This window comes from Phyllobates terribilis, unplaced genomic scaffold (assembly GCF_046119375.1).
Source record: "Phyllobates terribilis strain yellow unplaced genomic scaffold, ASM4611937v1 Scaffold_3__8_contigs__length_932513732, whole genome shotgun sequence".
NCBI lineage: Eukaryota > Metazoa > Chordata > Amphibia > Anura > Dendrobatidae > Phyllobates > Phyllobates terribilis.
In genome coordinates this window covers 367,388,652-367,413,335 of record NW_027362763.1, presented here as the reverse complement: position 1 = coordinate 367,413,335, position 24,684 = coordinate 367,388,652, and the positions used below count along the sequence as shown (strand labels likewise).

The window sequence follows — 24,684 nt, the reverse complement described above, 5'->3', positions numbered from 1 at the left end:
CATACTTGTCCAGATGGAACATGCAGAACAGGATGGATGAGAGAATGGAGAAAACTGTAGCAGATATACATAAAAGACAATAAAGAAAAATAAGTAAAACATATAAAAACATTAAAAACACCACTTCCATCCCGGTTACCGCTGGGAAGCTACGGCACTACACAATTAACTTCAGTCAAGCATGGTCCCCAATGGATAAAATTTACAAAAAGGAGGAAAAACTAAGAGATTTATTTAGTCCTTCTGGGGCTAATGTGCCCAGTGTGATGATCCACTTAGCCTCACGATGGGCAAGTAATCTCAACATTGCCACCCCTGATGCCAATGTGTATGGCGTCAATACCATTAACTAGTAACGACCTAGGGTCACAATCATGGTAGTCCCAGAAATGTCGGGGAAGTGTTTTCCATGTTGATGGGTCATCGCGGGAGTTTGCTTACTCTTAATAAAGGTGAAGTTACACTTTATACATTATGTACTAATGCCATTAAAGTAAATAATGAGTTCTCTTAAATTTTAACAAAAAATAATTAGTAGGCACTTAATAGTTTTTTTATCCCTTTCAGTTGTATATATTGATGAGCGAGCACTAAAATGCTCGGGTGCTCGATGCTCAGGTCGAGCACATTGGAATACTCGGGTACTCGACCCGAGCAACGCGCCCAATGTAAGTCTATGGGAAACTCGAGCATTTTTTAGGCGGCTGCCCCCGGCGGTCTGCAGAGGGCCTAAAAATTGCCCAAATCAATGGGAACAGTGCTCAAATGACATGGGAACAGCATGGGGAAGACTCCTGGCAGCATTTATGACAACCAGGTCACTGCTGTCAACAACGATATCAGAGGTATTACGCCACTTTTACGGACTCACAATAAAACATACTAAAATGAAACCAATATGGATTTTCCTCGGAAATATGTTAAGGAACATCCTTTCCAGGGTAATGACTTGTATATAAAGCAAAATAAATAACCAAAAACAAAAATGCTCCTCCACACCTTGGGCTATGTTCACATGTAGCGTTTTTGATGCGTTTTTTCACTTTTGCATTTCTTTCAACCGTGACAAATGCATTCACCAGGAAATGTCATGTTAACATTTTACAACCTTATCTGGCAATGTGGTGTGTGAGATATTATTAGACACATCGTGTTTCATTTATGAAGGAGGGACTCTGAAAGTCACATAGCCTATTTTTATAGGGCCATCAGGCGGCCATTACTATTCTTAAAGGGCCAGAAGTCGGCCCTCACTATTCTTAGAGAGCCATCAGCTGGCTATGTTTTATTGTTCCCATTACTAAAGAGTGGGTCTCCTATACTGTTATTGTGTACGCAGTGAGTGGAAGGGCTGCCCAAAATTTGGATGCACCCCATTACCACTTTGAAAATTTGGATGCACCCCAATACCCCTTTGAAGAGACTTAGAGGAGGGCCTCCTGTAAACAATGTTCCCATTATTAGGAAGTATGCCCATTGTGTTTGCCTATGCAGTGAATGCAAGGGTTGCCAAAAATTTGGAGGCACTCCAACGCCCCTTGGAAGAGACGTGGAGGTCAGAGAGCCTCCTGAAAACAATGTTTCCATTATTAGGAAGTTGGTCTCCCATTGTTTTTGCCTATGCAGTGAATCCAATGGTTGCCAAAAAATTGGAGGCACTCCAATGCCCCTTTGAAGAGACGTGGAGGTCAAAGGGCCTCCTGAAAACAATGTTCCCATTATTAGGAAGTGGGTCTCCCATTATGTTTGCCTATGCAGTGAATGCAAGGGTTGCCAAAAATTTGGAGGCATTCCAATGCCCCTTGGAAGAGACATGGAGGTCAGAGGGCCTCCTGAAAAGAATGTTCCCATTATTAGGAAGTGGGTCTCCCATTGTGCTTGACTATGCAATGAATGCAAGGGTTGCCAAAATTTTGGAGGCACTCCAGTGCCCCTTGGAAGAGACATGGAGGAGGGCCTCATAAAAAAATCTTCCCATTAGAAAGGAGCGGGCCTCCTTTACTTGTAATGCCTATGCACTAAGTGTATGGGCAGACAAACATTTACCCCTGGGGGGTATACATGAACATAATGTATAAAATAATTTTTTACGGGCAACAAAAACAAATTTTAATTTAAAAAAATTATGTGGGTGTTGCATCATGGACCATCGTCACCCTGGTGATATGGTGGTGGAGGAGGAAGACAAGAGCAAATAGCCAAAATCAGGAAACCTTTACTCATGTGTGGGTGTGAAAAGGTGCATGGAAATAAACCTCCCAGGAAAAGACACTGGATTTGAGTTTATGTTACTCTGCTATCATTCCTTGGTGTTGAGAAGTCTGGCCCAATCCAGCCGTTGTTCATTTTCATGAGTCAGCCTGTCAGCATTTTCAGTTGACAGGCGGATGCGCTTATCGGTTATAATTCCACCAGCGGCACTCAAAACCCGCTCTGATAAAATGCTGGTGGCAGGGCAGGCCAGTACCTCCAAGGCATAGAGAGCCAGTTCATTCCACGTATCCAACTATAATTATAAGGCATAGAGGAATCACGGAGGGTGTTGGTACGGTTGGCAAGGTACTCCCTCAGCATTTTCCCAAACTTTGCACTCCTTGTGAGAGTACACCACACCTCAGGGCTTGTGCGATGGGAGGGGATGAGAACATTTTCACAGAACTTTGACAGTGTTCCCCTGCCTCTGCTGGATTGAAGTTGTATCTCTCTCGCCTGCACTCCTTGGTTGTCCAACAAAGTATGACCTCTGCCGCCAGCGTTTTCAGATGGGAATTTTTTTAATTGTTCCGCAACAAGGGCCTTCTGGTACTGCCACATTTTTGTAGACCTGTCCGCCTCAGGAATAAGAGATATAAAGTTCTCCTTGCAGCATGGGTCTAGAAGTCTCACCAACCAGTAATGACTGTCACCCAAAATTTTGAGAACGCGAGGTTCATGGGAAAGGCAGCGTAACATAAACTCAGCCATGCGTGTCAGACTACTAACAGGCAAGACTTCCGTGTCCTCACCAAGAGGATGACTGACCATGCTCTCCTCCTCCTCTCTGTCCTCTGGCCATCCACGCTGAACAGACGGTATGACAGCTGTGCAGGTAGTACCATCTATAGCGCATGAAACTAGCTCCTGTTCTTCCTCCTTCTCCTCTTCCTCACTGTCCCCCAATCCACGTTAGGATGAGATGTGGCTGGGCTATGTGTAATCACCCTCTATGGTTCCTTGCTCCATCCCATCGTGCTCCATCTGCAATGCATCCTCTTTGATTGTGAGTAGAGAGCATTTCAGAAGACAGAGAAGTGGGATGGTGATGCTAATTACGCTAATTACATCCTCTTTGATTGTGAGCAGAGAGCATTTCAGAAGACCGAGAAGTGGGATGGTGACGCTAATTGGAAGCTGCAAACTCTGCTGAAACACGGCAAGGACGTCGGAAGCTGTAGGTGACTTTCTAAAATGGGCTCACAGGCAGCGTACTTTAACAAGCAGATCCGGCAGCTCCAGATAGGATTTGAGAAACCGCTGAACCATGAGGTTAAGCACATGGGCCAGGCATGGTACGCGTGTGAGCTCGCCTTGCCTTAGAGCCACCACCAGGTTCCGGCCATTAACACACACGAGCATGCCTAGCTGTAGGTTCAGCAGTCTGAGCCTCAGATCTGCCTGCTCTTTCAGAGCTGTCCACAACTCTTCAGAATTGTGTGGTTTGTCACCGAAGCATATTAGCTACAGCACAGCCTGTAGCCGCTTGGCCGAGGCAGTGCTGCAGTGCTTCCAGCTTGTGACTGATGCGGTCATTTCGGCGATGGAGGCTGAAGAGGAGGAGGAAGCTGAGGAGGATGAGGTGCATGAGCAGTAGACCGCGGGGGCAATCCTGATTGACCGAGGGCCCGCAATCCTTGTCGTTGGGAGGACGTGTTTCATCCCAAGGTCCAACCCAACTGGGTCCCGGCTTCCACTATGTTAACCCAGTGTGCTGTCAGCGAGATTTACCGTCCCTGCCCACAAGCACTTGTCCACGTGTCCGTGGTTAGGTGGACTTTCCCGGTAACTGCATTGTTGACGGCACGGCTAATGTTTTGGGACACAAGCTTGTGTAATGCGGGGATACCACACTGGGAGAAATAGTGGCGGCTGGGGACCGAGAACCGATGGATGGCCACCGCCATCAGTTTGCGGAATGCTTCGGTCTCCATGAGCCTAAAAGGCAACATTTTGAGCCCAAGCAGTCGTGAAATGTGAGAATTTAGTAGTGTGGCCTGTGGGGCGTTGGCTGCGTATTTGTGCTTGCGTTCCAAGGACTGGCGTATGGACAACTGAACGCTGCGCTGCGACAAGGACTTGGACGTGCTTCCTGATGCTGCTACTTGAGAGTGGGCAACGACAGGTGCAGGGCAGGAGTCATCTTCGCATGCACCATGGACTGGGGATTGGCCTGCATGCACAACAGCGGAAGAAGCAATGGTGCCACCCGCAGACACTGTTCCTTGACCCTGAAGTTTCTCCCACAAAGTCAGGTGCTTTGCTGCCATGTGCCTGATCATGCTGGTGGTGGTCAGGCTGGTCGTTTTGCCATCCCTGTTGATGCTGGCCTGGCAGGTGGTGCAAGTGGCCTTCTTGGGGTTATCGTCAGAGTTTTTAAAAAATTAACTAGACTTGGGAAGACCTAACAGTTACACTGGCAACTTCCTTTGTGTTGGTGTTACGGGGAATGGTTGCCTGCCTTCTTTCTGCGGCCACCACACTGCTTCTTCCTGCCTGTTGGGGTGCTCTGCCTCCCTCCCACTGTGTGCTTCTCTCCTCGCTCTGCATGCCCTCCTGCCAGGTTGGGTCAGTTACTATATCATCCACCACCTCGTCTTCCACTTCCGCACCCTTGTCCTCCTCCTTACTTTCTGGCAATTGTGTCTCATCATCGTCCACCTCTTTTGACAGTTTCCCACCGTCGCCTTCATGTGACCGTGTCAGCTCAAATATTTTGGCATCGCTACATGCGATCTCCTCTTGCCTTGCTTCAAGTGGACTGGGCGAGAGGCCCGAATCTATAAATGGAAAAGTGAACAGCTCTTCCAAGTGTCCAAGTGTGGGATCATTTGTTTCTGGGCACTCGGCATGGAGGGAGGAAGGAGGATCAGGGTGAGGAATAAGCTTTCCAGACTCACGGCTACTGAGACTTGACTGTGTGGAAGACAGTGTGGTGAGGTGGTGGTGGCTAAGTGACTGGAAGCATTATTTTCTATCCAACCAACAACCTTTTGACACTGCTCTGGGTTCAATAGTGGTGTGCTGCGGTCCCCTAGGAATTGAGACTAGAAGGTCGGGCGAGAAGTTGTGGGTGTTTGTTGTGGCACAATTTCAGTTTGCCCACGGTTTTGGCCTTGGCTTGCCACGTGTCTTGCCCATTTTAAATGGAGGACAATATCTACCACGCTCACTACAAATGACTGAATTTGAAGCGAACTTATATGTGATCCTTGTGACGGAGAATACACAGTTTTACATACCAGGCCTGTAGGTAACTATTTTGAACAGCAATCTGGTGTCAATTGATTCACTGACACACTGAAACAAATTTTTAATGGAGGTCAGAAATGGCAGTGTTTTCTGAAAACGTATATGTGATCTGTGTGACAGAGAAAACACAGTTTTAAATACCTGGCCTGTAGGTACCTATTTTGAACAGCAATCTGATGTCAATTGCTTCACTGACACACTCAAACTAATTTTTAATGGAGGTCAGAAATGGCAGTATTTTCTGAAAACTTATATGTGATCCATGTGATGGAGAAAACACAGTTTTAAATTCCTGGCCTGTAGGTAACTATTTTGAACAGCAAACTGGTGTCAAAAACTTCACTGAAACAGTGAAAAAAAATTTGAATGGAGGCCAAAAATGGCAGTATTTTCTGAAAACGTATATGTGATCCGTGTGACGGAGAAGCCACAGTTTTAAATAGCTGGATTTTTAGCTCTGTAATATGGAAAGGACCTGGCTGTATTCTGCAGTGCCAAAAAGCAAATGGCGCAAAAAAAACATGTTCTCTGGATTGCTTTTTAAGCAAATAGTGAGGATTAAGATCCAAAAAAAAATATTCCTGACCCCTGAGACCTGGGCCTTTGTCTAGCAATATCTAACAGCAGCAGAAGGCAGAACTGGAATGGAGCCTCTTTTGCTATATGCACTGCAGTCTGCTATATACACCGCCTGCCTGATATCTCTGCAGATGGATTAGTCCTCAGAAGGACTGTTTGTTGAGATGGATATGTGTAATGTACTTGTTTTCTCCCTACACTACTTAATACACAACCAAATCTCTCCCTAGCTCAGCAGCACCTCTCCCTACACTGCCTGATTGCAGAGTAGACTGATGAGCACAGCGGCGCCAGGTCTGATATAGAACTGATGATGCTGTGCGGCCAGCCATTCAGTGTAATGCCACAACCACCATGGCTGTGGAATTACAATGAGTGGCAGGTAATCCCTGTATGTTGATTGGTGCTCTAAAGAGCACCAAACATGCAGGGAGGGGCCCCTAGCATCCACCCGAGCATCTTGCAAGTACTCGGCGAGCTCCGAGCATCTCGAGTACTAAGATGCTCGGGGTGAGTATCGAGTACTTGCGAGTATGCTCGCTCATCACTAGTAGTATACATTAATTCAAGTAGCGGTTATAACACTGAATTGACTAGTTCTGGAAAAGAGGTCTGCTGACCAAATATTGTGTATTTATTTTCAGTTCCTGCTGATGTTTTTTCTGTGAATTCCATATGGAAGGGGTTTTATGAGTATCTTGGAAAGCAACATTCGGCGACCTTAACTGTTGACTGGTTCAATAACACAAGCAGTAAAGTGAATGGAACATTTCTAGATACTAACAATAGTGAATTAAAGTTATCAGGTAAGTTAAAATGTGTGGAGCACTATTATGAGTGTTTTATAAACATTAGAAATGATAATTAAAGAAATGTTAAATTAAACATTTCAAATGTTTCTCAGTTGCCAAACATATTTTATGTACTAACAACACTTTACAATTCTAAAGAGATATATTGTCAAATAATGTATTGATGGACTTTCTAGTTACTAATTTTCTTCATAGAAGGGTATTCAAGCATCTAGTAAACATTTATTAACACACACTTTGAACTATTTTCATTGAGTTTTAAACTTAAACAGCATAAAAAATACTGGCATACAACTTAGAGCGTGATCATAATAAGTGCAAATGTTGCAGATACACTCTCAACCTCTGCACGTGTGGCTACACTCTTTAAACTGTTTCCAATGAGTTTTAAACATCAGCGCCACCAAGGCACCCCTATAAAACCATGGGCATAACTATTGTGTTGCAGTCATACCTGGATCCTGGAGCCTGGGGGCAGGAAGGCTAAACATTTAGTTGGCCCTATGAGAAGACCTATACTATTAAAAACCCTTGATAAATCTGGCACTGCTGGAGATTCTGCATTGAAGTTCACAGGTTTCAAGTCATGCTATTGTATACAACTCCTCCTTAACACCATAAGTGTGCTGATGTGGCACTTGGGTCCCTCATTGAACCAATCAATTGGTATGACAGCTATTGAACACCCACTGATCTAAGATTAATATCATAAATAATCAATAAACATTTTTATTTCATTCAATTTAATGTATTTTTGAAAAGTTCTTATACTAGCATTATATGAGACTAATTTTTTTTCTTCAAAATTTTAAATATTGACTATAATAAGTTGTCTGACCAATTCTGAGTCAATTCTGCCATAAAATGGTGCAAACATCTTGTCATGAAGATAATAAAATTTTTATCTTACACATGGGAGTGAACTTACAATTCTCTACCTCCTAAGAGTGCTGTGGGCTGTTCCTTCACTAATATTTATGCTCTTCTCAATATTCATGTTTCTTGACTGGCCTACTAGTGTTCAATACTATTTGCTATCATAATTAACTTTAAATGGGTTGTCCTGTGAAAAGAAGCTGCCATCTAGCACCAATTGGCAGAACGGGAATCTTTAATCTCCTTTAAAATGGAGCAATAGTGCATATGCTCAACTGCTATTCAATTTATGCCCTATCAAACTACTGAACAATGCCCTCATATTATTCAAACTGCATCATAGAGACTGCCACAGAATTTGGTTATGGGGTTAAAAGTTTCCAATTAGGGATAATAATTCCCCGATCTGCCTATTTTGTGGATAGGTAATTAATCTAATTATTTATTTTTACCGCACCATTGATTCCATGATGCTGTACATGTGAAAAGAGTTTACATAAAAAATATAAATATAAAATTACAGTGAACAAACTAACAGTGACAGGTATGTACAGAGGATGAGAGGACCTGGCCCTCGCGGGCTTACAGTCTACAGGGGAAGGAGATAGTAGGTTTGGAGATTTTAGCTTTTCCTGTCTTTTATGCATTAATGTATAGGGACTAGTGTTGAGCCACCCCCGTAGTGTTCGAGTTCGGTTCGGTTCGTCGAACACCCGTGTGTTCGCCGAACTGTTCGTCGAACTGTTCGTCGAACACCTTCGAACACCGATAAAACCAATGGCAGGCAAACAAAAACACATAGAAACACATAGAAAACATCTTCAAAGGTGTCCAAAAGCTGACAAACTGCTCAGAAGACATAACTAACACATGGAAAAGTGACAAGTACATATAGTCATGCGAAAATAAAAGAGGTGGAGGAGTAAAAGGAGGGGGAGACACAGATATAGGCATGTCATGCCCTTCTAAAATCCAAAAAGTGAGAAGCCGACACGGCCAGTCCGCTCCTGCCCGTGCCACCTCCGTGTCGCCGGGTTTGTGCCAGAGCCGCGGTGAACCCTGACGGCCAGCCCCCCTCTCCCAATACTGGTGCCTGTCCGCTGGTGGGTCGAGCGAGCCCCCCTGTGGTGGAGGCAGCTCTGAGCTTTTTAATTTAAATTGTCTCTCTAATTTGAATGAATACACTTTAAATCCATTTACAAGGATCTATTGGAGGGCAAGTCTCATGCCAGCAGCCGCGGTAATTCCAGCTTCAGTAGCGTCCACTAAAGCTGCTGCAGTTAAAAAGCTTTTATAAGGATCGAGCTCGGCTGTCCACCGCAAGGCATCCTACTGCCAGTCCCAGCCCCTATGCCTTGGGGTGCCTCCTGATGCTCTTCACTAAGTATCCCATGGTCCCGAAGCATTTCCTTTGAAAAAATTAAGTGTCTAAACTACAGGTGGTGCAGCTTGCTTAACAGCCGGGATAATCCGCTCACTAGCAGACACTGCTACTAGGCACAAAGTATTTCCTGGGCTAGATGCAGTTAAAAATTTGTAATTAGATACTCTCGTTGGATTCTGAGAAAGCATTCCATAGAGTCTCCTGGCACGCCATATATGATTCTCTTAAAAAGCTTGGGGTAGGGGTCTAGGGGACCCTTTTATAGCCAAAATCACGGCCCTGTATCGCAATACGTCACCTAGGCTGAAGATAAATGGAACTGTAGCACCCTGAGGGCTCGGTTGCTACAGACGTATTGCACCTCACCCAGAGGTGTGATATCTCACTCTCAGGTAAGGATGGAGTGTGGATCAGGACCCGACACCTGCATGCATTACACCACATTGCCGTGGGGCAGGGCGACCAATATGCCCCTGAGATGGGCACGACAGTCCCTGTCCCTGGCTGGAGTGGGGGGAGGGAACATTGAGGAAGGGGAACCCTGTAGTGCAGGAGCAGGGAGGAAGCAGTTCCTGGGTGCATTGAGAAGGGAGTATAAAAGGTGGGCACCATCTTAGTTCAGTGCAGAGAAGTCTGAGCAGAAGTGGCAGGGAGCAGGGGCTCTGCATGTGCTCTGCTCCGGAGGCGGGCCTAGTAACAGAGGCCCAGGCCTGGAAGAGGGAGAAGGAAGGAAGAGGAGCGGAGAAGGCTCCAGGAACGAGGAATGAAGGGATCCCAGGGGTGCGGACGGGCGAGTCGCCACCGCAAGCCCGAATCCACCTGCGTGGAGGGGTCAGGCCAAAGGGGGAGACCGGTCCCCAAACTAGTGGAGGCAGGAAACGACCCTCAGCTAGAAACCGGAGGCTCTGACATTTTATGTGGCGCAGCCCCTCGCTACACCCGCTAGGAAGGCACCACATAGGGTCAGGGAAACTGGCGCCAAGTTTACCAAGAGGAGGCCCGAGGCAGCCGGACAGAAGTGTTGGTAAGAAAGGCCAGACAAAGGACACACAAAGGGGGTCCTGTGAAGTGCTCCAAAGTTATCTGGGAGTTGTCTGAGCCCCTCACCTGGTGAGCACAGTATGACGTGGGCAGCCGTTACCTGCAGACGTGGTCTGGATAATAAGAACTGTGAGTAAAGGCCCTGAACTGCATCACTGACTCCGTGTCGTTACTGCTGCTGCCCTGCACCATCACCCCCATCCTCCGCATACACTGCCCTGAGGCTATACTCCTCCCGTGGGGAGTTATGCTACGCTCTGCTGCACCCACAACACCAGCCTCAGTGGTCTGCCCTGTAGCGGCGGTTCACTCTGACCGCAATCCACGGGTGGCGTAGTCGGACATTTAAACATGAAAACCACATAAATAGTTCCGCCACTGGTTTGACCGCCCTGAGCCACGGAACTGGGTCGCCGCCATGAAGACTACAACCACCAGCATCCACCAAAAAGGGTCCGGCTCCGGGTGTCCCAAGGCCCAGGGGGTGCGTCAGAACATTTTCATCACCTTTCACAATCACCAATGGGACAAGGCAGTGATGTCCTCTGTCCCCTCTCTTATACATCCTAGTGACGGAGCACCTGCTCTCATCAATTCGCCATAACCCCAATATTAGGTGGATTGAGGTGGGAGGCACCGAGTACAAGTGCTCTCTATTTGCTGATGATGTCCTAGTATATATCACTCAATCACATATATCCATCAATGCTGTTATGGCTGAAATAGATCACTTTGTTACATGGTAAAATTTTAAAATCAATGCAGCGAAGTCTGAGGCCCTCGATGTCTCCCTCCCCAAATCCATATAGGATTCCATCCAGTCCAACTTTCCCTTTGCCTGGCCCTCACAGGGTATCAAATACTTAGGAATTCCTATTCATAGAGACCTCTCCCATCTATGTTATCTTAATTTTGGGCCCTTTATTGAACAACTCCATACAGACCACGGTTGGCAAGTTAGAACTGTAAGATTCACTACGTGAACCACTGGTGTTTTGTGGAAAAGCACATGTACACTGCGTTCCAAATTATTATACAAAAAGTGTTTAGGAGTGATAAGGGAAGAATTTGTTTGTTTGTCAGTTAAACTCATTGATGGTGATGTGTGTCAGGGCTCTTTATATCACTGTAAGCAATTGCAGACACCTGTGCTAATTAGTTTGGCAGGTGTGTCCAATGAAAGGCAAGACTACTTAAGAAGGCTCTCTCACATTATTAAGCAGCCTACATTTTCTGCCAAAATGGGAAAGAAAAAGGATGTGTCGGCTGCTGAGAAGCAACAAATTGTGGAGTGTTTAGGTCAAGGCATGACTACAATCAACATTGTGCGATGATCAGGATGAAGTGTCTTGGCAATCAAGAAGTATGTAGCTGATTCACAGTACACACGTGTGCGTGCTGATAAGGGCAAATTGAGGACTCTTTCCTACAGGCAATTACGTCAGGTTGAAAGAGCAGCGGCAAAAAAGCCTTGTCATAGCAGCAGACAAGTTTTTGAAGCTGCTTGTGTCTCCAACGTCCCCCGAACAACAAGATGCAGGGTCCTTCAGAGGTTTGCAGCTGTGCATGCGCCATCCTGTCGACCTCCTCTATCCACTTCACACAAGCAGAAACGGCTCCAGTGGGCCAAACATTACATGAAGACTGATTTCAAAACTGTTTTGTTCACGGATGAGTGCCGTGTAGCGCTCGATGGTCCAGATGGATGGAGTGGAGGATGGCTGGTTGATGGACACCCCACGCAAACACGGCTACAGCGCCAACAAGGAGGAGGTGGAGTAATGTTTTGGGCTGGAATCATGGGGAGAGAGATTGTCGGCCCCTTTAGGATCCCTGAAGGCGCTAAAGATGAACTCCATAATGTATGTGGATTTTCTCAAACAGCACTTCCTGCCATGGTTCAAGAAGAAGAACCGTGTATTTCACAGCAAGATCATTTTTCTGCATGATAATGCACCATCTCATGCTGCACATAAAACATCTGCATCTCTGGCTGATATGGGCATAAAAGGGGACAAACTTATGGTGTGACCCCCATGCTCCCCTGACCTCTACCCCATTCAGAACCTTTGGAGCATCATTAAAAGGAGTGTCTATGATGGCGGGAGGCAGTTCACATCTAAGCAACAGCTCTGGGAGGGTATTCTGTCCTCATGCAAAACAATTGAAGCAGAAACCATCCAAAACCTGACAAATTCAATGGACGAGAGAGTTCAGAAGCTCCTTTCGAACAAGGGGTCCTATGTGAAAATGTAACATCACCTAGAATAAAGTTTTGAGTTGAAAACTGTTTGATTTCAGTTTCTAACAACCTGCTAATGCTTATAATTTCAAAAATGACCATTTTTTTGGTCTTTATTAAAATGAAAAGGTTGATCGAAAAGTTTGGGGGATCTAAGAGTGTGGCAACCCAGTAGTCATGATTACTTCGAATTCTGACAATATGAGGGTCATGCTGCAGGTAGTGCAGCAAGAAGGCACTTATGTGGCTTGCGCATCTCGGAGCCCCAAAATTATTTTCCGGGCTAGATGCAGCTAAAAATTATTTTTAATTTTAAATCTGGTGAAGCTTTAGTATAGATGGCCTAATAGGATCAGTGCTGCACACTGCTACAAAGCCCAAATTATTTTCCAGTCAAGATACAGATAAACATGATTAGTAATTTGAAAGCTTAAAATGGTTGGTAGGGTGATTTTAACCAATCATCAAGCTTTTACTCTCCCCAGGATGACACAGGGGTAGAAAAGTCGTTTCGGATCCATGATTTGTTCATCTTTATGAACGTGAGTCTGTCTACATTATCAGTGGAGAGCCGCGTGCACTTATCTGTCAGCACACCACCAGCAGCGCTGAACACACGTTCAGACAGAACGCTGGCTGCGGGGCATGACAAGATCTCCAAGGCGTAAGTGGCTAGCTCCGGCCATTTATCCAGATTGGAAGCCCAAAAAGAGCAAGGGTCCAGTGACACAGTCGTGGCTTCAATGTTTACTTGGAGATACTCCTGTACCATCGTCTCTAGGCGTTGACTATGTGTCAGACTTCTTGTCTCCTGTGGCCTTGCAAAGGATGGGCTAAAAAAGTGGTGAAATGATTCCGCAAAATTGATGTTACCAGCAGATACTGTGGTTCTGTTACGGTTTGAGTGCTGAACACTTGACGGTCCCACGGTTGGCAAGTTGGAACTGTGAGATTCACTACGTGCACCACTGGTATTTTGTGGAAAAGCACATGTAAGATTCTGCAACAGTCTCTGCTGATACTCCTGCATGCGTGCATCCCTTTCTATGGCAGGAATAATTTCTGCAAATTTACTTTTGTACCGGGGATCTAACAGTGTGGCAACCCAGTAGTCAGGATTATTTCTAATTCTCACAATTCGAGGGTCATGTTGCAGGTAGTGCAGCAAGAAGGCACTCATGTGTGTTGCGCATCCAGGAGCACCAAGTCCCTGTTGTGTTGGTGGCGAGGTAACAATCATGCTTCCTTCCTCTGTCCTCTCCCCCCAACCTCGCACAACAGAAATGTGATCAAGGTCTCCCTCATCTGATGAGTCTTCCATCAGTTCGTCCTCCACTTCTTCCTGGGCTCCTGCACCTTCCTCACTAGTTTGGCTGCTACCATGCGCCCTGGTTAAACCATCTCCCCCACCCTCACATGCCTGCCGCCTTGGTGCTGCCGACCGTCTGGACCTTGCAGATGTTAGCCCTTCCGCATACAACTCCTCCTCCTCTACTTCCTCCACCTCCTCTTGTGCCACCACCTGACTCCGAATTCTGTTTAACATGTGCTCCAGCATGTAAATCACCGGAATAGTCATGCTGATAATGGCATCGTCAGCACTAAACATCTTCGTCGCCATTTCAAAACTGTGCAGAAGGGTGCATAGGTCCCTGATCTGAGACCACTCCTCCAGCGTGATTTGCCCCACCTCTGAATCTCGTTGGCCCAGGCTATACGTGAGAAAGTATTGCACCAGGGCTTGTCGGTGCTGCCACAGTCGCTGCAACATGTGCAGAGTTGAATTCCACCGGGTAGGCACATCGCATTTTAGCCGGTGAAGTGGCAGGCCCAACGACTTCTGTAGAGATGTAAGTCGCTGAGCTGCGGGATGCGAACGGCGGAAGTGAGCACACAGCGACCGTGCCCTCTGCAGAAGGCCATCTAGTCTGGGATAGTGGGCTAAAAATTGCTGGACAACCAGGTTTAACACGTGAGCCATACAAGGCACGTGTGTGACATTGCCCCGGCGAAGGGCCGCACCCAGGTTTGCAGCATTGTCGCACACGGCCTTCCCTGGTTTCAGGTCCAGTGGAGACAACCATTCATGAAATTGGTTCTCCAGAGCTGACCACAACTCCTCAGCTGTGTGACTCACATTTCCCAGACATTTCAATGTAAAAACCGCCTGATGACGTTGAGCCCTACTGCCAGCATAGTAAGGAGGTGTGCAGGATCCCTTCTGCGCAGTTAGAAAGCTTGTGGCATGACCAGACAGGCTTTGGGTGCAGGTGGAAGACCGAGAGGAGGTTGAGGAGGCAGAAGCAGTGGAGGAACTTTGACATAAAGAGGATTGACGCACAACTCGTGGGGACGGCAAGACTTGGACAGCAGCCCCTTGTCCTGCTGTCACCATAGTTACCCAGTGCCCAGTCAGTGACATGTAACGCCCCTGTCCATGCCTACTCGTCCAAGTGTCTGTGGTGAAATGCAACCTGTCACACACAGAGTTTCTCAAAGAAGCGCTGATGTTGTGTGTGACATGCTGGTGGAGCGCAGGCACACCTTTCTTTGAGAAGTAGTGCCGACTAGAGATGAGAGTTGTTCTACTCGAACTGTTCGCCAATCTCAAATTCGAGCTGTTTTGGGCGGTGTTCGAGCCGTTCGGCGAACACGAACAATTTGAGAAAAATTCGGCTGTTCGAGGTTATGTTCGATAACTGTTCGTGCACCAAAATCATAACTGGATTTTTTCTCAGTAATGATGAAAATTAATGTTAATACGCAGTTTGAGTGTACAGCGGGGTGGGGGGAGGGGCAGGGGATGGATCTCTGCAGGAACAATGAAGATCTCCATTTTTTTTTCTCTTTCCCGCATTTGCAGTGGGGAGGTGCAATCTGTCAGCCTATCAGCAGCGCACACACGGAGCGAAGTGCTTTTTTTCACACAAGCAAGGGCATGTGTCATTGGCAGTGTATGTCACATGTCCTTGCCCTATAAGACCAAGCCATTTTCCCCGTCGCCACCATTTTCTCACTGCTGCAGCTGCGTGTTAGACGGCACCGCTGTTGCTGTGTGCGCTATACCTTGTTAATTTCAAGCTAATTTTCGCACAAATATACAGATAGCTTGGGAGTAGGGAATAGTTGTGATTGCAGTCCTTTTAAGGACTAGGTTACAGCATTTCCTACGACTTTTATCAGGGAGGTCTGTGCTCTTAAATAGATAGGTTGTGGGAGTAAAGACTAATTGTAATTGGAGTCCTTTTCAGGACTAGGTTACATGAGTTCCTATCAGTTTTTGCCAGGCAGGTCTGTGCCAGTGCTGTGCAAGTTTTTTTCACAGCATTTGGCTGAATCTAGCAAAGCTAATCCTTTTTGGCCTATTGCAGAGTGTGTTAGTCAGTGGAGTAGCCTATCTGTGTTGCAAGATATAACACCTGTGTATAGAATACCAATTTTTTTACTGCACCTAGTGAAGTAAAATCTTTTGGGCATAGCATCATTCTATTAGTCCATCTATACTGACCTCCATCAGGTTGCAAACTGAATATAATTTTTTTCTGCATCTAGCTCTGAAAAAATATTTGGGCTTCTAGCGGTGTGTGGGACTTGGTCTATTAGTCCATCTATACTGACCTCCATCAGGTTGCAAATTAAAAATAATTTTTTTCTGCATCTAGCTCTGAAAAAATATTTGGGCTTCTAGCAGTGTGTGGGAGTTGGTCTATTAGTCCATCTATACTGACCTCCATCAGGTTGCAAATTAAAAATAATTTTTTTCTGCATCTAGCTCTGAAAAAATATTTGGGCTTCTAGCGGTGTGTGGGACTTGGTCTATTAGTCCATCTATACTGACCTCCATCAGGTTACAAATTAAAAATAATTTTTTTCTGCATCTAGCTCTGAAAAAATATTTGGGCTTCTAGCAGTGTGTGGGACTTGGTCTATTAGTCCATCTATACTGACCTCCATCAGGTTGCAAATTAAAAATAATTTTTTTCTGCATCTAGCTCTGAAAAAATATTTGGGCTTCTAGCAGTGTGTGGGACTTGGTCTATTAGTCCATCTATACTGACCTCCATCAGGTTGCAAATTAAAAATAATTTTTTTCTGCATCTAGCTCTGAAAAAATATTTGGGCTTCTAGCAGTGTGTGGGACTTGGTCTATTAGTCCATCTATACTGACCTCCATCAGGTTGCAAATTAAAAATAATTTTTTTCTTCATTTAGCTCTGAAAAAATATTTGGGCTTCTAGCAGTGTGTGGGAGTTGTTCTATTAGTCCTTCTATACTGACCTCCAGCAGGTTGCAAATTGAATATAATTTTTTTCTGCATCTAGCTCTGAAAAAATAGTTGGGCTTCTAGCGGTGTGTGGGACTTGGTCTATTAGTCCATCTATACTGACCTCCATCAGGTTGCAAATTAAAAATAATTTTTTTCTGCATCTAGCTCTGAAAAAATATTTGGGCTTCTAGCAGTGTGTGGGACTTGGTCTATTAGTCCATCTATACTGACCTCCATCAGGTTGCAAATTAAAAATAATTTTTATCTGCATCTACAGTACCTCTGAAAAAATATTTGGGCTTCTAGCAGTGTGTGGGACTATTTGTATTAGTCCATCTATACTGACCTCCATCAGGTTGCAAATTCAAAATAATTTTTTTCTGCATCTAACCCAGCCAATAGTTTTGGCCTAATACCACAGTTTGGCCACTCAGCTCTGCTCGGTTACCATCCATTGTTTTTTTGTGCAAACAACTCCAGAGTTGTGAATTAGTTAACCACCAAAATGAGTGGAAAAAAGCCTGCTGCTGGTGGAAAGGGGAATAGGCGTGTTGGGAAGGGGAAAAAAGGTTGTGTCCGTGGGGTAGGTGTTAAAGCAACAGTAACATCTGCAGAAGAAAGACCATCTTCCAGCCAAACTAAAATGTCTACTTCTTTTAGCGGACAATGTGATAAGATCCCTTTCTTACGGCCACGCCAATCGCTACAAATTCCAGATGAGGCACAAAAACAGCAGGTGCTTCAACGGATATCAAGTGCTCCTTTAAGTGGGCTCTCCTCCACATCAACTTCAACATCACAAATACTCCAGTCCTCAAAGGTGTCACCCAAATCGCACTTGCTTCCTCACAGCTCCCAAATCTCCAGCTGCCCGTCTGAGTATGAGGTAGAACAGATGGTTGAGACTGCAGAGCTGTTTACTCATACTATAGCCTGGGAATCAGAGGTCGACTCCAGCGCTTCTGTGAATCCAGACAAGGAAATGATCTGCACTGATGCCCAGAATCTTTATCAGTCGGATCCAGGACCAGACGCAGAAGGTTCTGACCATAATGTAGACCCTCATTCCCAAACTGTAACTCCTGTTGGTGGAGACAATGAGGAAGACGATGATAAGACTCAAATACCTGATTGGAGCGACAACTTTAGTTTTTTGTCAGGGCAGGAACAGGTTGGCTCTGAGGACGACGGGTGTGATAACGCACAGGGTGATGATGATGAGGTCGGAGATCCCACTTACTGTCAACCCACAGTCAGCCAAGAGATGAGGTCAGCAGAGGAGGTGGAGGAAGATGCTAGTGACGACGAGGTCAGGTTGCGCCTTCCTGGACAGAGACGTAGTACTGGAAGCACGTCAACAACTGCATCCTCAAACACAACTCTGCCTCTCACCACAAGTCGTGGTGGCTCTTCAGGTCGCATGGGTGCTAAGCCTTGCATAGCCTGGGCATTTTTTCAGATCGATAAAGATGACCCAACTCGTGTTATCTGTAACATTTGTCAGCAAAAGCTAAGTAGAGGCCAAAAAATACATAGTTTGAGTACTTCATGCATGAACCGGCACATGGACATGAAGCATAAGTTGCAGTGGGAAGCTCAGTGTGCTACAATGCGGCCTAGCCGGCCGGGCCAATCACCGTCTGCCATATCTTGTGCATCCGCGGCCTCTTCATCCTCTGTGACTGGGGGGACAGCAGTCACACCTGTTTTGGGGCGCAGACCTGCCACCTCTTTACCCCCAACAGCCAGCGTGATTGGCAGGTCATCATTTTCTTTCTAGGTGGTAACACCAGCTGGTGTTGAGCGCTGTCCGACATCGATAGCACCACCTTTGGATCAAGGCAACCTAACATGTCCGCCTGCATCTTCCTCACAGACCGGCAGTTTGCCGGGGACACCCTTATCAACCCCGTCTAAGCAAAATAGCCAGCCCTCGGTCCCTCAGATGTGGACAAGTAAAAGACCATTTCCTCCTAGCCATGAGAAAGCTAAGAGGTTGAATTTCACCATCTGCAAGCTCTTGGCTACAGAAATGCTGCCTTTCCGCCTGGTGGACACAGAGGATTTTCGAGACCTTATGTCCGTCGCAGTGCCCCAGTACCAGATGCCCAGTCGGCACTACTTCTCAAAGAAAGGTGTGCCTGCGCTCCACCAGCATGTCGCACACAACATCACCGCTTCTTTGAGAAACTCTGTGTGTGACAGGGTGCATTTTACCACAGACACTTGGACGAGTAGGCATGGACAGGGGCGTTACATGTCGCTGACTGGGCACTGGGTAACTATGGTGACAGCAGGACAAGGGGCTGCTGTCCAAGTCTTGCCGTCCCCACGAGTTGTGCGTCAATCCTCTTTATGTCAAAGTTCCTCCACTGCTTCTGCCTCCTCAACCTCCTCTCGGTCTTCCACCTGCACCCAAAGCCTGTCTGGTCATGCCACAAGCTTTCTAACTGCGCAGAAGGGATCCTGCACACCTCCTTACTATGCTGGCAGTAGGGCTCAACGTCATCAGGCGGTTTTTACATTGAAATGTCTGGGAAATGTGAGTCACACAGCTGAGGAGTTGTGGTCAGCTCTGGAGAACCAATTTCATGAATGGTTGTCTCCACTGGACCTGAAACCAGGGAAGGCCGTGTGCGACAATGCTGCAAACCTGGGTGCGGCCCTTCGCCGGGGCAATGTCACACACGTGCCTTGTATGGCTCACGTGTTGAACCTGGTTGTCCAGCAATTTTTAGCCCACTATCCCAGACTAGATGGCCTTCTGCAGAGGGCACGGTCGCTGTGTGCTCACTTCCGCCGTTCGCATCCCGCAGCTCAGCGACTTACATCTCTACAGAAGTCGTTGGGCCTGCCACTTCACCGGCTAAAATGCGATGTGCCTACCCGGTGGAATTCAACTCTGCACATGTTGCAGCGACTGTGGCAGCACCGACAAGCCCTGGTGCAATACGTTCTGACGTATAGCCTGGGCCAACGAGATTCAGAGGTGGGGCAAATCACGCTGGAGGAGTGGTCTCAGATCAGGGACCTATGCACCCTTCTGCACAGTTTTGAAATGGCGACGAAGATGTTTAGTGCTGACGATGCCATTATCAGCATGACTATTCCGGTGATTTACATGCTGGAGCACATGTTAAACAGAATACGGAGTCAGGTGGTGGCACAAGAGGAGGTGGAGGAAGTAGAGGAGGAGGAGTTGTATGCGGAAGGGCTAACATCTGCAAGGTCCAGACGGTCGGCAGCACCAAGGCGGCAGGCATGTGAGGGTGGGGGAGATGGTTTTACCAGGGCGCATGGTAGCAGCCAAACTAGTGAGGAAGGTGCAGGAGCCCAGGAAGAAGTGGAGGACGAACTGATGGAAGACTCATCAGATGAGGGAGACCTTGATCACATTTCTGTTGTGCGAGGTTGGGGGGAGAGGACAGAGGAAGGAAGCATGATTGTTACCTCGCCACCAACACAACAGGGACTTGGTGCTCCTGGATGCGCAACACACATGAGTGCCTTCTTGCTGCACTACCTGCAACATGACCCTCGAATTGTGAGAATTAGAAATAATCCTGACTACTGGGTTGCCACACTGTTAGATCCCCGGTACAAAAGTAAATTTGCAGAAATTATTCCTGCCATAGAAAGGGATGCACGCATGCAGGAGTATCAGCAGAGACTGTTGCAGAATCTTACATGTGCTTTTCCACAAAATACCAGTGGTGCACGTAGTGAATCTCACAGTTCCAACTTGCCAACCGTGGGACCGTCAAGTGTTCAGCACTCAAACCGTAACAGAACCACAGTATCTGCTGGTAACATCAATTTTGCGGAATCATTTCACCACTTTTTTAGCCCATCCTTTGCAAGGCCACAGGAGACAAGAAGTCTGACACATAGTCAACGCCTAGAGACGATGGTACAGGAGTATCTCCAAGTAAACATTGAAGCCACGACTGTGTCACTGGACCCTTGCTCTTTTTGTGCTTCCAATCTGGATAAATGGCCGGAGCTAGCCACTTACGCCTTGGAGATCTTGTCATGCCCCGCAGCCAGCGTTCTGTCTGAACGTGTGTTCAGCGCTGCTGGTGGTGTGCTGACAGATAAGCGCACGCGGCTCTCCACTGATAATGTAGACAGACTCACGTTCATAAAGATGAACAAATCATGGATCCGAAACGACTTTTCTACCCCTGTGTCATCCTGGGGAGAGTAAAAGCTTGATGATTGGTTAAAATCACCCTACCAACCGTTTTAAGCTTTCAAATTATTAATCATGTTTATCTGTATCTTGACTGGAAAATAATTTGGGCTTTGTAGCAGTGTGCAGCACTGATCCTATTAGGCCATCTATAATAAGCTTCACCAGATTTAAAATTAAAAATAATTTTTAGCTGCACTAGCCCGGAAAATAATTTTGGGGCTCCGAGATGCGCAAGACACATAAGTGCCTTCTTGCTGCACTACCTGCAGCATGACCCTCATATTGTCAGAATTCGAAGTAATCATGACTACTGGGTTGCCACACTCTTAGATCCCCCAAACTTTTCGATCAACCTTTTCATTTTAATAAAGACCAAAAAAATGGTCATTTTTGAAATTATAAGCATTAGCAGGTTGTTAGAAACTGAAATCAAACAGTTTTCAACTCAAAACTTTATTCTAGGTGATGTTACATTTTCACATAGGACCCCTTGTTCGAAAGGAGCTTCTGAACTCTCTCGTCCATTGAATTTGTCAGGTTTTGGATGGTTTCTGCTTCAATTGTTTTGCATGAGGACAGAATACCCTCCCAGAGCTGTTGCTTAGATGTGAACTGCCTCCCGCCATCATAGACACTCCTTTTAATGATGCTCCAAAGGTTCTGAATGGGGTAGAGGTCAGGGGAGCATGGGGGTCACACCATAAGTTTGTCCCCTTTTATGCCCATATCAGCCAGAGATGCAGATGTTTTATGTGCAGCATGAGATGGTGCATTATCATGCAGAAAAATGATCTTGCTGTGAAATACACGGTTCTTCTTCTTGAACCATGGCAGGAAGTGCTGTTTGAGAAAATACACATACATTATGGAGTTCATCTTTAGCGCCTTCAGGGATCCTAAAGGGGCCGACAATCTCTCTCCCCATGATTCCAGCCCAAAACATTACTCCACCTCCTCCTTGTTGGCACTGTAGCCGTGTTTGCGTGGGGTGTCCATCAACCAGCCATCCTCCACTCCATCCATCTGGACCATCGAGCGCTGCACGGCACTCATCAGTGAACAAAACAGTTTTGAAATCAGTCTTCATGTAATGTTTGGCCCACTGGAGCCGTTTCTGCTTGTGTGAAGTGGATAGAGGAGGTCGACAGGATGGCGCATGCACAGCTGCAAACCTCTGAAGGACCCTGCATCTTGTTGTTCGGGGGACGTTGGAGGCACAAGCAGCTTCAAAAACTTGTCTGCTGCTATGACAAGGCTTTTTTGCTGCTGCTCTTTCAACCTGACGTAATTGCCTGTAGGAAAGAGTCCTCAATTTGCCCTTATCAGCACGCACACGTGTGTACTGTGAATCAGCTACATACTTCTTGATTGCCAAGACACTTCATCCTGATCATCGCACAATGTTGATTGTAGTCATGCCTTGACCTAAACACTCCACAATTTGTTGCTTCTCAGCAGCCGACACATCCTTTTTCTTTCCCATTTTGGCAGAAAATGTAGGCTGCTTAATAATGTGAGAGAGCCTTCTTAAGTAGTCTTGCCTTTCATTGGACACACCTGCCAAACTAATTAGCACAGGTGTCTGCAATTGCTTACAGTGATATAAAGAGCCCTGACACACATCACCATCAATGAGTTTAACTGACAAACAAACAAATTCTTCCCTTATCACTCCTAAACACTTTTTGTATAATAATTTGGAACGCAGTGTACATGTGCTTTTCCACAAAACACCAGTGGTTCACGTAGTGAATCTTACAGTTCTAACTTGCCAACCGTGGTCTGTATGGAGTTGTTCAATAAAGGGCCCAAAATTAAGATAACATAGATGGGAGAGGTCTCTATGAATAGGAATTCCTAAGTATTTGATACCCTGTGAGGGCCAGGCAAAGGGAAAGTTGGACTGGATGGAATCCTATATGGATTTGGGGAGGGAGACATCGAGGGCCTCAGACTTCGCTGCATTGATTTTAAAATTTTACCATGTAACAAAGTGATCTATTTCAGCCATAACAGCATGGATGGATATATGTGATTGAGTGATATATACTAGGACATCATCAGCAAATAGAGAGCACTTGTACTCGGTGCCTCCCACCTCAATCCACCTAATATTGGGGTTATGGCGAATTGATGAGAGCAGGTGCTCCGTCACTAGGATGTATAAGAGAGGGGACAGAGGACATCACTGCCTTGTCCCATTGGTGATTGTGAAAGGTGATGAAAATGTTCTGACGCACCCCCTGGGCCTTGGGACACCCGGAGCCGGACCCTTTTTGGTGGATGCTGGTGGTTGTAGTCTTCGTGGCGGCGACCCAGTTCCGTGGCTCAGGGCGGTCAAACCAGTGGCGGAACTATTTATGTGGTTTTCATGTTTAAATGTCCGACTACGCCACCCGTGGATTGCGGTCAGAGTGAACCGCCGCTACAGGGCAGACCACTGAGGCTGGTGTTGTGGGTGCAGCAGAGCGTAGCATAACTCCCCACGGGAGGAGTATAGCCTCAGGGCAGTGTATGCGGAGGATGGGGGTGATGGTGCAGGGCAGCAGCAGTAACGACACGGAGTCAGTGATGCAGTTCAGGGCCTTTACTCACAGTTCTTATTATCCAGACCACGTCTGCAGGTAACGGCTGCCCACGTCGTACTGTGCTCACCAGGTGAGGGGCTCAGACAACTCCCAGATAACTTTGGAGCACTTCACAGGACCCCCTTTGTGTGTCCTTTGTCTGGCCTTTCTTACCAACACTTCTGTCCGGCTGCCTCGGGCCTCCTCTTGGTAAACTTGGCGCCAGTTTCCCTGACCCTATGTGGTGCCTTCCTAGCGGGTGTAGCGAGGGGCTGCGCCACATAAAATGTCAGAGCCTCCGGTTTCTAGCTGAGGGTCGTTTCCTGCCTCCACTAGTTCGGGGACCGGTCTCCCCCTTTGGCCTGACCCCTCCACGCAGGTGGATTCGGGCGTGCGGTGGCGACTCGCCCGTCCGCACCCCTGGGATCCCTTCATTCCTCGTTCCTGGAGCCTTCTCCGCTCCTCTTCCTTCCTTCTCCCTCTTCCAGGCCTGGGCCTCTGTTACTAGGCCCGCCTCCGGAGCAGAGCTCATGCAGAGCCCCTGCTCCCTGCCACTTCTGCTCAGACTTCTCTGCACTGAACTAAGATGGTGCCCACCTTTTATACTCCCTTCTCAATGCACCCAGGAACTGCTTCCTCCCTGCTCCTGCACTACAGGGTTCCCCTTCCTCAGTGTTCCCTCCCCCCACTCCAGCTAGGGACAGGGACTGTCGTGCCCATCTCAGGGGCATATTGGTCGCCCTGCCCCACGGCAATGTGGTGTAATGCATGCAGGTGTCGGGTCCTGATCCACACTCCATCCTTACCTGAGAGTGAGATATCACACCTCTGGGTGAGGTGCAATACGTCTGTAGCAACCGAGCCCTCAGGGTGCTACAGTTCCATTTATCTTCAGCCTAGGTGACGTATTGCGATACAGGGCCGTGATTTTGGCTATAAAAGGGTCCCCTAGACCCCTACCCCAAGCTTTTTAAGAGAATCATATATGGCGTGCCAGGAGACTCTATGGAATGCTTTCTCAGCATCCAACGAGAGTATCTACTTACAAATTTTTAACTGCATCTAGCCCAGGAAATACTTTGTGCCTAGTAGCAGTGTCTGCTAGTGAGCGGATTATCCCGGCTGTTAAGCAAGCTGCACCACCTGTAGTTTAGACACTTAATTTTTTCAAAGGAAATGCTTCGGGACCATGGGATACTTAGTGAAGAGCATCAGG

General features: G+C 46.8%; 1 protein-coding gene across 2 annotated transcripts in view; it reads left to right on the top strand.

The window, feature by feature from the left end:
* CSMD1 (CUB and Sushi multiple domains 1) overlaps nt 1-24,684 on the top strand; it is a 2,980,041-nt gene that overhangs the window by 2,919,282 nt on the left and 36,075 nt on the right. For both annotated transcript variants that reach the window (XM_073675393.1, XM_073675394.1), the window contains exon 66: nt 6,729-6,890. In XM_073675393.1, the coding sequence (XP_073531494.1) occupies nt 6,729-6,890 (162 nt within the window). The remainder of the gene's footprint in view (nt 1-6,728; nt 6,891-24,684) is intronic.